Raw genomic sequence first — 13,888 nt, 5'->3', positions numbered from 1 at the left:
CTTATGGCTAACCAGCTGACAGCTTTGCCAGGAGACACACTTATGGCTAACCAGCTGACAGCTTTGCCAGGAGACACACTTATGGCTAACCAGCTAGCAGCTTTGCCAGGAGGCACACTTATGGTAAACCAGCTAGCAGCTTTGCCAGGAGGCACAGTTACAGGACCCTTCAACAATTTTAATCCTTTTCCTCTAGGAGTTTTCAGTTACCTAGAAATTGCATAGATTTGAAAAGCAAGTAGGTTAACTATTCCAAATAATTTGTCAAGAAGAACAGATTGAAAGAATTCAGATTTACAGATTATTTCAGCTTTCTAGTGAAAAAAAAAGCTGTGGACAGTCACAGGACCAAGACAACATGAATTACTTTCCAAGTTGTGTTTGTGCCAGGATTGACAGGAATAGATTGTCAGTTCAACCAGCCAACCTGGAAACCCCACTAAATGCAACTCTCAGACAGCACAAGCCTATTGTTTCTCTGCCAGTGGACCCAACCAGTAGTAATATGCTGTTTCTGGTATCTGTCAAAATATATGCTGAGAAGAGGTTCTGTCTACAAAACTCGGGAGTAGTTATATCCATGAAAGAATTGCATGGATAGTTGAATCTACTCTGTCATTACAGCCATATGAACAAGGGTTGAAAAAGCTTTCTTCCAACACCAAGGTGCACAGCAGAAGAAGCAGTTCTGGGGCAGCTCATGAGGAGGAAAAGGTTGTAGTTGTTGCAGAGAAAGAACTTGAAGGCATTAGTTCACCTTCCTTGGCCCACCTTACTGAATGGCTGTATAAAGTACAGTTTCTATTGCTGTAATAAAACACTATAACCAAAAGCAACTTGGAGAAGAAAGGGTTTGTTTCACTTACCCCTCCAGATAACTGCCCATCGCTGAGGAAAGTCAAGGAGGGGTGTTGCCTATGGCCTGTTCTCCTGTTTGCTCAGCTTGCTTTGATAGGACCATCAGCCCAGGTAGCACCACCCACAGGGAGTCAGGCCTTTCTCATCGACCATCACCCAAGGGAATACGCCAGAGACTAGCCCATGGGCCGATGGGGGGGGAGGGGGAGGTTTTCTCAGCTGAGGTTTCTTTCAAAATAACTAGCTTGTCTCAAGTTGACATAAAATAATTAGCCAGAGCAAGTGCCAAACACAGCCCTTGAAGGCATCAGTTTCCCTCTCTTGACCCCTGTAATGCACAGCTCGGCTTGTGCATTAAACAAAAAGCCAATAAAAACAAAACAGAATGTGCAAAGGAAGGCAAACAGATCCCTGCGTACCTCGAAAGAAAGCCTCTGTTAAGGCCCAGGGAAAGCTGTTTCATCACTGTGGTTAGAGAGAAATAAGTTTAAAACACAGTAAAATTCAATTAAACACCAGGAAACTGGCCAGAATTTAAAAAAAAAAAAAAAAAAAAAGGCAGTATCAGGTGCTGATGAGGGTACAGAGCAGTTTTAATAAACTGCCACTGGAAAGGTAAAATGGCGAGCCAGCTTGGAGCCCAGTTGGGTATTGTCTTAAAATAATCCAGAAATTCTATGAAGACATAGACACAAATGTTATGGCTGCTCTGTATGGAAGAACAGGACACTGGAAACAACCCAGATGGATGTGGATAAATAAAAACTTGTCTAAATGAACTGACTACTCAGAAACATGAAGGAATGACTTTTTGTTGCATACATGGCCAACTCTTGTACATGCACACAAATAAATAAAAAGGCCTGCGGTGAGTGGGTCCTGGCTGGTCCTCGGTGCTTCTCCATTCTCCTCGGCCAGCTGGGACTCCATCCTTTGCATCTGGATTCTTCACAACCTGCCCACTCATCAGATCATTTAGTCTCTCTAAACCCCATATGTCTGCCGGGATTTCATGGAGACCCTTGGGACAAACTCATTTTTAAAAATCTTTCTTCTGTTTCAGTTTTGGGGCGGGGGGAGAGAAATATTTCCATGATAGACTGGGAATCTATTCATGAGGACCCAAATCAAGATAACTAGTTTTGTTGTTTGGTTGTTTGTTTGTTTAGCTAGTTGGTTGGTTGGTTGGTTGGTTTTTCTCTCACCGTGTAGACCAGGCTGGCTTGGAACTCAGAGAATCCTGATTCTTCTGCCTCCCACCACACCTGGCAAATTCAAGGTAACCGTTTATTCCAGTTACTTTTTTATTCACATCTGCTCCTCCCGTTCTCATGGAAGATCCATTTCCCACCCTTCCTCAGAGAGACTATCTTCCTGTTTCCTTCATGGTACTTCCCTGTGCCTGGAGGGGTCTATACAGAGTTGGTTTTCACGACAGCTCCACATACCTGTGATCCCATCATGCAGACCCCAGGGTGACTTCTCTCCCACCCCCTTACTTTAAAAATAGCTTTTTTTGAGAACTTTGTATAATGTATTTTGGTCATCCCTTCTCCCCAGACCTCTCATTTTTATTAAGATTGTTTAAGATTCTTTCTGGAGGTGAGCAACAAAATTAACTCTGGCCCACTGAAGTGTAAAAACAACGACAAACATGGAGCTGAGGGTCTGGAGTTGTGGCTCAGTGGTTAAGAGCACTGGCTGTCCTTCAAAAGGACCAGGGTTCAGATCCCAACATCCACATCAAGCAGCTCCCAACCATTGTAACTCCAGTTTCAGGGAATCTGATGGTCTCCTCTGACCTCTTCTGGCACTCTGTGTGTGTGTGTGTACACACACACTGATGTGTTTATTAAAAGATAAGGGGAAGCTGGGCGGTGGTGGCGCACGCCTTTAATCCCAGCACTTGGGAGGAAGAGGCAGGCAGATTTCTGAGTTTGAGGCCAGCCTGGTCTACAGAGTGAGTTCCAGGACAGCCAGGGCTACACAGAGAAACCCTGTCTCAGAAAAAAAAGAAACAAAACAGAACAAAACAAACAAACAAACAAAAGATAAGGGGGGATATGTTCTGGTGGAAGTGTGTGATGAGGTGTGGGGGAAGGGGGTGCTTTGGCAGGCCCATGCTGAGGCATCCCTTTCCCCTGAGGGACCAGCCACCCACAGGTATAGTGAAGGTATAGTAGAAAATAGAGTTTATTCAGGGTATGGGGAGGGGAATTAGAAGGGGGAGTTGAGGCCAGCCATGAGAAGTAGAAGGGGAGAAGGGAATGGGAAGAGAATGGAGCAAGAAGGTAAAAGAGAACGGGTAAAAGCAAGAGAGAGCAAGAGAGAGAGAGGAGGGGTCAAGCAGCCCCATTTATAGTGAGTCAGGCACACCTGGCTGTTGCTAGGTAACCGTGGGGAGGAGCTTAGACAAGATGCTAACAAGCTCAAAGGAGCAAGGGTTCAAAGGCAGGGACTGTCTGTCCTACTGTGTGTGTAACTAACGCACTGGACAGCACCCAGTTTGCCTGTAACTCAAGTCCCAACTCCTGTTAGAAAGCATCCTATTGGTCCAAGTGAAGTCTGTTTATCACTTGGATCAACTAGACAAGTCTGACCGGTTCCCATGGTAGGTATTTGACTTTGGAGCTTCTCTGCTTGTGTGCTGGTGATCTTTTGGGGTAGAAGGGGTGATTACTGTAATCCAGACAGTTACCCTAAGAGGTTCCTTCCCCGTAAGTATCTTATAGGCAAAGACCAGACTCTTGCTTCTGAATCCTTGCAGTGGCTAACATAATTGATAACAAATGACAAAGCCTTCAATATCTAAATGATTAGAAGAAAAACAAAAAGATCATTCTTGGAACTGAAAAGATGGCTCAGCAGTTAAGAGCACTTCCTGTTCTTCCAGAGGACGGAGTTCAGTTCCCAGCATCCACATCTGTGGCTTAGAGTCACCTAGCACTAACCCTGGGGGAGCTATGCTTTTGTCTAGCCTCCGAGCACCTGTACACACATGTGTTGACACACACACAAACAAAATGATACTATAGTTTCTTTTTTTTAATGTTATTTATTTTTTATTTATATGAGTACACTGTCACTGTCTTCAGACACACCAGAAGAGGGCATCAGATCCCATTACAGATGGTTGTGAGCCACCATGTGGTTGTTGGGAATTGAACTCAGGACCTCTGGAAGAGCAGTCTGTGCTCTTAACCACTGAGCCATCCCTCCAGCCCCTGATAATAAAGTTTCTTAAAAAGGGAAAGGATCATTTCATTCTGACAGAAATGGTCCAAAGAGACTGCAGTCAGAAGACATTAGACCTGAGGGTTCAGTAAAAGGAGCTACACTCATTCATCTGCATGTGAGATGTGTGGCTACAGAAAGCCAGCCATCAAGGCTGCTGAACTGATGAGCGTGGGGAGTGAACACAAGTGGGAACGTCCTAGCTCATCTTTTCCTGAGCCTGGGAAGGGCTGATGGAAGGCCAGGCAGTTCTTTGGAAGAGGATAGTGCTAGATTGCACCTGTGGGTTTAGTTGTGACCCCCCTGAGCTGTCAAGGCTGAAGGCACCGTCTTAACGCTGTGTTCCTGCAGGCTGTAAAGCCATGAAGATAGAGTTCCTTTAGAAAACAGGAAGTGTGCACAGCAAGTCACCAATCAGATGCGAGTTTGCATCAGATGAGGAAAGCTCAGAGATGTGGCAGTGTCTTCTGAGCACATTCTGCCTAGGAGTTCACCAGGCCACTGCGGGAGAACTCCACTAGAGGCCGCTGCACCAGGAAAAGGAGAGAAGTTCTCCCCACCAAGGGAGAGCAGAGGCTGTGGCAGCCATATGCACCAGGAGGGCTTCCTCTCCATGTAGCTCTGCTTCTTTGAATACATATCCATTTTTCTCCCATCTCCCCCCATCCCCAAATTGCCTCTCTTTTATTTTGTCCTCAGGACCAGTGCTCCTAAATGCTAAATTCTCTCTGAAGATCAGCTAGAAATGGTGGTGACTATTCATGCTAGTAATGCCCAGGTAGAAGGGGGAAGACCATGAGCTGAAGGTTAGCCTTGACCACATAGTGAGTTTGAGACCAGCCTGGATTTCATGGGGTCCTGCAACAAAATGTCTAAGTTGGTGACCATCCAGAAAGAATATCGGAGAGGTCCCAATTCTAGATTCCTGAGGGAATTTAATTGGCCTTGGTGTCTCTCCTGAATAGTTGAACTGTGACCAGTGGGGCACAGTGACACAGCAGAGATGTGACTGTGAAGTGTTCATTTCTATGGGCCAGGGCAGTTCCTAGGAAATGGTGGATAACCAATGAGGTTTCACCACATTGACAGTCACTCACATGTGCATGATCCAGAACCAGTCGAGACCCAGTGCTCGTCAGCAAAGCTACACATGAGTTTGTCTCAGCTGACATCACTTTGCCAATTGGCCTGAGTCCAAGGAAGCAACAAGAAGCCACAGCACAGCACCAGAAGTTTTATGGTGCATTCTTTCTATGGATTCCCAACATATAGAGCTCAACTACGCAATGTAAGACCAATATATGTGTGTCGCTAGTGAAGAATCCTTCGTCACATGTCCTTTCACATGCTTGCTTTAGCAAAACATCCTTTCACCCGTGTCTGCTTTAGCAAAATGTCCCTTTGTGAACGTAGCCTTTTACCTGTGTCTGCTTCGGGAAAACACACCTTCATGTGTTTGCCCTTGCAAAACACCATCCAACTCAACTGACTTTCCAAAGAACCCTTAAGTTTCCACTTCAATGTCAAGTTGACAGGTAGAACCAACCATCACAGCCATGACCCTGGAGACACTGCTTCAATAGAGAGAAGAGCTGGAATACCTGAACTGGAAATAAATCCTGATAATAATGATAATGAACAGCTGGCACAATTATTGAGGACTACCAGGAGTTATGCATTAGTTCACTTAATACAACAACTTATTAGTACTGTTGTACCATTCTACAGGTGAAGAAACTGAGGCACAGTGTACTGGCTGGTTTTGTGTGTCAACTTGACACAGGCTGGCGTTATCACAGAGAAAGGAGCTTCAGTTGAGGAAATGCCTCCATGATTTCCAGCTGTGGGGCATTTTCTTAATTGGGGAGGTCCCCTTGCAGGTGGTGCCATCCCTGGTCTGGTAGTCTTGGGTTCTATAAGAGAGCAGGCTGAGCAATCCAGCAGAAGCAAGCCAGTAAGTACCATCTCTCCATGGCCCCTGCATCAGCTCCTGCTTCTTGTCCTGCTTGAGTTCCAGTCCTCACTTCCTTTGATCAACAGCAGTGTGACAAGTGTAAGCTGAATAAACCCTTTCCTCCTCAACTTGTTTCTTGGTCATGATGTTTGTGCAGGAATAGAAACCCTGACTAAGACACACAGGGAGACTCACTAGGTTGAGCCAGCACAAACATCTAGTAAGAGGACAAGGGACAGCTTGGTGCCTGGTTCTTGAGAAGAACTTAGCCCTTCCACAGTTCTGTCATCCTATAGAGCTGAGAGCCGGGTCTCCTGGTTACTTCTATAGGCCATTCACATTCCGATGACTGGCCCTGTGAGTCTGTACATTTTCAGATAGCTGAACTTCTTTTCCTCTCGCTGCAGGTGCTGGTACAGGAGGAGCCTCTGCACTCTCTAACCAGCCTAGTGCGCCAGGAGATCTTTGTCACTATCACTGACCTCAGGTGACACCCCCAAGCACCTCCCACATGTACCTTGGTTTTCCATTCAGGGTCATAGATTGCTAGAGCTCATTAAAATGGCTGAGAAGAAGGTTCAGTATGTAAGGGTGCATGCTACCAAAGATGGTGACCTGAGTCTGATGCCTGGGAATCACATAGAAGAAGGAGAGAGTCAGCTCCCACAAGTTACCTCTGCCCTCCTCACACACACTGTGACAAGTCTGCTTCAACACTAAATGAATAAGTGCAAATCTTAAAATCCCCTACATATTAACTTTTGAAAACTATGTGGGGGACACATCCTTTTGCGAGAACTTTAATATCATGTGTGACGCCTAATCTTGGTTGTCAGCTTGAGACGGCGGGGAAGAAGGACCTCAGCAGAGGAATTGCCTCCATCAGATTGGCTTAGGGCCTTCCCTCCCTATCTCTGAGGTCTTTGCTTTGTTTTTTGTTTGTTTGTTTTGGTTTGTTTAATATTTTTAATGGCTATTTTCTTTATTTACATTTCAAATGTTATCTCCTTTACCAGTCTCCCTCCCCACTGCTTCTTTGAGGGTGCCCACCCACCCACCCACTCCCACCTCCCTGCCCTCACTGGAGCATTGAGCCTTCACAGGACAAAGGGCCTCTCCTCCCCTTGATGCCTGACAAGGTCATCCTCGGCTACATATGCAGCTGAAGCCATGTGCTCTTTTGGGTTGGTGGTTTCGTCCCTGTGAGCTCCGAGGGGTCTGGTTGGTTGTTATTGTTGTTCTTCCTATGGGGTTGCAAATCCCTCAACTCCTACAGTCCTTTCTCTAACGTCTCCATTGGGAACCCCATGCTCTGTCCAATGGTTGGCTGCGAGCATCAATATGAAGCCTTTTTTTAACCAATAGACTTGAGGGTTCAGGCCTCTAGTGGAGTTCTCCCACAGTGGCCTGGTGAACTCCTAGGCAGAATGTGCTCAGAAGACACTGCCACATCTCTGAGCTTTCCTCATCTGATGCAAACTCGGATCTGATTGGTGACTTGCTGTGCACACTTCCTGTTTTCTAAAGGAACTCTATCTTCATGGCTTTACAGCCTGCAGGGACACAGCGTTAAGACGGTGCCTTCAACCTTGACAGCTCTCCGGGGCTGTATGTACCTTTTCTAGACAGCTCAGGGGGTCACAACTAAACCCACAGGTGCAACCTAACACTATCCTCTTCCAAAGAACTGCCTGGCCTTCTATCAGCCCTTCCCAGGCTCAGGAAAAGATGGGCTAGGACGTTCCCACTTGTGTTCACTCCCCACGCTCATCAGTTCAGCAGCCTTGATGGCTGACTTTCTGTAGCCACACATCTCACATGCAGATGAATGAGTGCAGCTCCTTTTACTGAACCCTCAGGTCTAATTGATGCAGGAGGGCCCAGTCCACTGTAAGAGGTGCCATTGCTGGGCCAGTCCACAGTGCTCCTCCCCGACATCTGGCTCAGCTCTCGACTCCAGGTTCCTGTCCTGGCTTCCCCTGATGATGTAACCTGGGAGATGAAATAAACCCTTTCCTCCCCAAGTTGTTATTGGTCAGTGTTTTATCAGAGCGATGGAAAGCAAACTAGAACATCATGAATACTACCATCCAATCAAGACCTTGACAGAATCTCTTTGGATAAAGCCCTGTAAGATCTGAGGAGCTTACAGGGGATGCCCGAGGTTTTCCCCTCTTAGAAATGTGTTCCTCTGCATTAAGATTGCTGCAGGCTTGCAGGGCTGAGCTGGAGGAGAGGAGACTGGAAGAATCGGGGTGAGGGTGGGGTGGACACTCTTCCTTCAGCCTCTCATGAGATCCCTGAGGTACAGCTCCTCCAGGCATCTATTTTATGAGTGCTACACCAGCCAGTGTGCCCTTCCTGTTTTCATTAAGAGCCGAGGTATCAACCTAACATCAGATTCCTCCCAAACGGTCTTTCTCCAGTTACCAAAATGTCTTCCTGTTGTCTGGTTCTGAAGACCAAGAGGACTTGCTTGGACTTATCACCAAAAGTATAATCTCTCTGCCCGCCACAAGCACCCCTATCCACCTGCTGAGGATAGTGTCCGACCAGGCCGTCGAGCACGAGGTAACTCGCCTTGTGCCTTAGATGCCCTCCCTTCCCCGGGTCAGTGCCTCTTCACCTTTGGAAGGTTTGAAACCAGCCAAACCCAGCGGTGTCAAGTCTGGTGAAGAAAAGCAAATGCCAGCTTTCTCTCCTGTCTCGTCCCATTCCTCTCTGTGCGTTCCTTTACTCGCCCTTTATTCCTCCCTTCTTCACTTTGGATGTAAAATAACCTGGGAGCTGGGCATGGTGGCTCTTGGGAGAAAGATACAGAGAGATCTCTGAGTTCAAGGTCGGCCTTGCTGTTCTACACAGCAAGTTCTGGGGGAGCCAGACAGTGCGACGAGGCCCTGTCTCGAACAAAGCAGTAACAGAAAATAATAAAATCTTTATGTTGGCCACTCATGTGCCCTGCTGACACTCATCTCCCTTCAGTTCTGACGCAGCTCTCTGTATATCCTGGCTTGCCACCACCACCACACCCAAGTTTTATTTTTAAACTTAAATTTTAACTTTTTATTGTTAAAATAGTTGTTCATGGACATTCCCCCACACACACCTCTCTCCTCCTTACCCTCCTCTCCCACACTCCTACCTCTTTCCAGTTTACTGGCATTTCCTGGAGGGCCATCATGTGCTAAAGTGAGCAGTGCACAGTCTCCCTCTTACAGCCTACCCTTTAACGTAGAGAGACAGGGCACTACTTAAAAGGATGCATGAAAAATAAAAGAAAAGTATGTCTGCTGGTGGAAAGTAGACACATGGTCTAATGGAAAACTCAAAGCAGGAGAGGAGGAGGAAGCGCTGGGGTTGGAGCACAGGGTCCTTTATGGAAGCAACAGAAGAAAGCCTTCTTGCTGCAGGGAAAGAGAAGGAGGGGGGTGTCCAGGCCGAGAGGAGAGCAGTTCCAGGCTTGGCTGCTGAGCAGGCTGGTAAGGGAGTTATGGAAGGCTGCTGTTTCAAGTAACTCCCTGTTTCAGGACATGAAAGTCACAAGTCAGCTCTGAGGGTATTTTGATGATGTCAGCACGGTTCCCCATTAGCCCTGATACCAGGAATTTCAAGGATGCTCATTTAAAATGTTTTGTTTCTGTTTACCTCCTGCCACAAACTGCCCACAGGTGCCTTTACTCTGGGCCAGGCCTTTGTGTTTAGTCTCAAGGTGATGAGCAGCGGGCTCTGTGTGATGTGCTGTGGGAACTTTGGGTCGGGAGGGAGGCTTGACTGACTCTGCACCTTTTTAGTGTCTCTACAGGGAGACGTTCGAGGCCTTTTCTGTGATGCTGCAGAGTCTGGTAATAAAAGACCCACATCTGGAATTTTTTGACAGCATTTTTAAGGTAAATGAAATTCTAGGGGACAAAGGAAATTACTAAGAATTAAATTATTATTTAAGGAAACATTGGAGCTAAAAGTACTGTCCATTTTTAAACTTTTGTTTGTGTTTGTGAGTGTGTGTGTGTGTGTGTTTGTGTGTATTTGCACCATGACACACATGAGGAGGTCAGAGGACGACTTGGAGGCGTCCATTCTCTCCTTCTACCAGGCGGGTTCCAAAGCTTGGGGTGGTGTGGTCAGGGTTAGCAGCACACGCCCTCTCTCACTGAGCCATCTCACCGTACCTACAGCCATCAGCTCGACACAGAGGCTTGGGTCTGAATTCTGACTGCCACCCGTGGGTCACAAGTCCTTCAGCCACAGAGTTTGATTTCCTCGCTGTCAGAAAAGATAACAACTACTCTGGATACTGAATGAATGGATCTAATAAGTGGCTCAAACCATTATTATGATTCTCTTTACTGTTCCTTCATAGCACAGAAGAGTCAATCTCTTATGTAGGCAAATAGGCGGCTTCCTATTTTGTAGGACTCAAGTATGGAAAGTGACCATATTTTCCTTCAGCTCATATAGCACACCCTATCCGTCAATAAGGGCTAGTCACCCACACTCACAATCATTCAAGTGTTTTGCTCTTGTTGCTTTTTAAGACACAGCCCCCCCTAGGATTCGAGGACCCTTAGTTGTTGGTACCCTGTGCGTCTGAGCATAGACAGCACTCCTTGACACACCTGATGCTGACCATTTCTTATTCCTCTCCGTCTGCGGATCGTCAGGCAGGGCTCCCTTTTGGTCTAGCTGTACTTGGCACGTTCCTGTCCCGGCAGCTAATTTAACCATCTCTTCTGTTGAAAAGTTGCTCCTTTTTGTTGTAGTAGATCTCCAACCCCAACAAGCTCACATAAAAACATCCAACTCGGTTACAGTATTTATCAGCTCCACACCTAGCTTGGGCAGATTTACCACTGTACTACTCCACTCCCCAGTTGTGAGATCCCTTGAACTTGCTGCTTCTCCGGGCTGTGTGGTTCTGCTCCATCTTCCTTCCACCTCCTCTTCCTCTCTCTGTTTCCTCCCTTGTTCCCTTCTATTCCTGAACTCTCTAAAACCTCCAACCCCACCTTTCCCTCCCTTCCACTGCCCAATCACAGGCTGTGGCCTTTATTTGACCAATTAAAATGGAGAGAAGGTTCACAGGAAATCACCTGAGTTCCTGATCTACTCCTGGTCAGGGCAGCCCCTCTTGAGGAAATAGAATGAACATCAGAATACAAACAACCCCGGGGTAACCTACAACACGTTTTGAGCTCCAGCTTTTGGGCCTCATCTTCTTTCTGCTTCCTTCCCTTTCTGCTCAGGTAGATGTACTTTTTCCATCTTTATTTATTTAATAGCATACCATCATATAGACTAAACAACTAGAAGAATAGACTAAAGTAATATAACAAAGAGAGATGGATATAGGAACCAAGCTTTGGAAGGAGCCAGGACTCTGCCTTGCTTCTCAATCCATCACTTCAAATGTAAACTCTTCATCATTAGGAGTGGTTGTTAGGCAGTGAAGTAATGTAGAGTTTCCCGCTTCACATTTTTGGGGGTTGATTTGGGTTTTTGAGGTTTTTTGAATCAGGGTTTCTCTGTGTAGCCCTGGCTGTCTTAGAACTCACTCTGTGGACCAGGCTGGCTTTGAACTCAGAAATCCTCCTGCCTCTGGCACCCAGTTGCTGGGTGGAACTAAGGGCATGTGCCACTGCTGCCCAGCTCAATTCACATTTTCTTTTTAACACAGTACAAGTGTTACCTCAGACCTTCCTGACTGACGTTCTAACCTTCCTCATCTTTTATAGCACATAGACCCCTGGTTACAGTCGGACAGAGACCACGAGCGGGAGCGGGCTACCACTGTCATGGCCCAAGTCCTCAAATGCTTATCCAGTTATCTCAACCTGAAGGTGAGTAGCCTTGGTTGAAGAAGACTCATCCAAACATCCTCTGTAGTTCTCTTTCTGTAAATCTGCAGGGACTGTGCACTCCACCGGGAGTGACTCCCCTCATCCCCTTAGCCTGCCACTATCCTGAAATGTGCTCAGTTTGAAGCTACATACTATCTGTTAGTCTGTGTATCCCTGTTATTTAGCATGATAGCTAAAACACATAATGCAGTAAAGGGTTTTGAATAAATAAATGAGAAGTATAAACTGAAATGTCGGAGGGATGTTACAGGACTTTTAATCACACTGAACCTTGAGATTGTATTGTCTACTGGAAAAACCGGTTACTAGTTGTAGTATGGCTCCGCCTTAAGCAGACACCTTTAGTTCCTCTGGCTGGAATACAGACATGCCCTTAGTATCTACCTTTATACCCAAATGACTAAGGCAAAGTTAGTTTGTAGAAGGAAGCACCCATGTTTGAAAGTGATGCCTAATTGAGTGGCAGACAAAGTGATGACTCAGAGAAAGATTTGACAGAGTAGGATTCACCCACTCTCACAAGAGGAGAGAGGAAAGGGAAGCTGCTTGTCAGGCAGTGCAGAGAAAGAGGGAGGGAGAGGACGCAGATTGTACAACTGGGAGAGTTGTACAGGCTGCAGAAAAAGAACAAGTTAGACTCAGAGTAAGCCAGAGAATGGGGAGGAGCCAGGAGATTAGAACAAAATGCCAAAGTTAGTTTGAGATCAAGCAGCACAATTCAGGAGAAACTGAGAGAAGTCAGATGGAATCAATCAACCTGGAGAGGCATTTGATCCAGAATAGCTGGGTTGAACCAGGCAGTCATGTTGGAGTTCCTCTAAAGACCCTCACTCACAAAGACCACAAAGATTGCCGTTGCTGCAAACCACATGAGGAATTTTATTGATCCAACATGTTGGGGACTCCCCTCTCAGCAGGCAGACCAGAGGAGAGACCCAGAACAAAGAAAGAACACACTTTTATACCTTTGTAAGGGGCAGATTTGGGTAACAGATTCTCATTGGTATAGCAAGTAACCCTTTCAGGCATGGTTGGTTTGTATAGTGACTAAGTAACCCTTTGGCCTAGTTACTCACTTTGCTTGTCCCATGGTGGGTTATTATGATTTGGTCAGCAAAGTAATAGTACATTTTGAATTATGGGTCAGCTATTAAGACATGGCTATTAACATCACAGGGAACCCTAGCAAGGTCAGGGCGGTTTGTGGTCTTTGTCAGAATTCAGTGTGGGGTGGGGTAGGGGATTTCTCTGGGAACTGCTGTCTTGTTATGGTTAGTTCTCTGAGAACAGCTAATATTGTTTTGGCAGCTGCAGGCTTAATCATTGTGACCACTAAAACTATGTTTTTACATTTGTTTAGCCAGCCAGCTTCCTTATTTGGCTCTACATTTTGCCTACTAGTACAGTTGGAAAGTTCTTTTCGAAGGGGAAAGGTACTGGGTGGTCTTGAATTTATTTTGGATATTACAGTCAGAGCTCAGAAAAAAACAAAAGGTGAGCTTATTCAGCAGCAAGTCTTTTTTGTTGTTGTTTTGTTTTTGTTTTTGTTTTGTTTTGTTTTGAGACAGGGTTTCTCTGTGTAGCCCTGGCTGTCCTGGAACTCACTTTGTAGAGTTCTGCTGGCCTCGAACTCAGAAATCCACCTGCCTCTGCCCCCCCAGTGCTGGAATTAAAGGCGTGCGCCATGCCACCACGCCCAGCTCAGCAGCAAGTCTTAGAGGCTGAAAACATTCTAGGCCTAACTAGATAAGATTATATAGAAGCTCGAAGCTTCCAGGACTATGCCTAGGATAGCAGACTGAGGCAGTAAGCCTTGGAGATGACAATTACTTCAGTTGAATAAAAGATAATTTTACAGAGGGACCCACAGTGACCTGAAATCTGTGTCGTTTGTGTTTGAAGAAATGAAGTCCAGCTAGGTGTGGTGGTGCATTCAGTTAGTTCTACCACTTGGGAAGCAGAGGCAGGTGGATCTCTGGGAGTT

General features: G+C 46.2%; 1 protein-coding gene across 1 annotated transcript in view; it reads left to right on the top strand.

Moving 5' to 3' along the window:
* Positions 1-13,888, top strand: part of Mroh8 (maestro heat like repeat family member 8) — a 77,458-nt gene that overhangs the window by 22,618 nt on the left and 40,952 nt on the right. Inside the window, exons 6-9 of the mRNA XM_029536665.1 lie at positions 6,454-6,533; positions 8,473-8,617; positions 9,838-9,933; positions 11,779-11,883. Of these exons, the coding sequence (XP_029392525.1) occupies positions 6,454-6,533; positions 8,473-8,617; positions 9,838-9,933; positions 11,779-11,883 (426 nt within the window). The remainder of the gene's footprint in view (positions 1-6,453; positions 6,534-8,472; positions 8,618-9,837; positions 9,934-11,778; positions 11,884-13,888) is intronic.

The sequence above is a fragment of the Mus pahari genome, chromosome 3 (assembly GCF_900095145.1).
Source record: "Mus pahari chromosome 3, PAHARI_EIJ_v1.1, whole genome shotgun sequence".
Lineage (NCBI taxonomy): Eukaryota > Metazoa > Chordata > Mammalia > Rodentia > Muridae > Mus > Mus pahari.
Note: the sequence above shows the minus strand (reverse complement) of the source record. Positions and strands in the feature narration are given on the sequence as shown.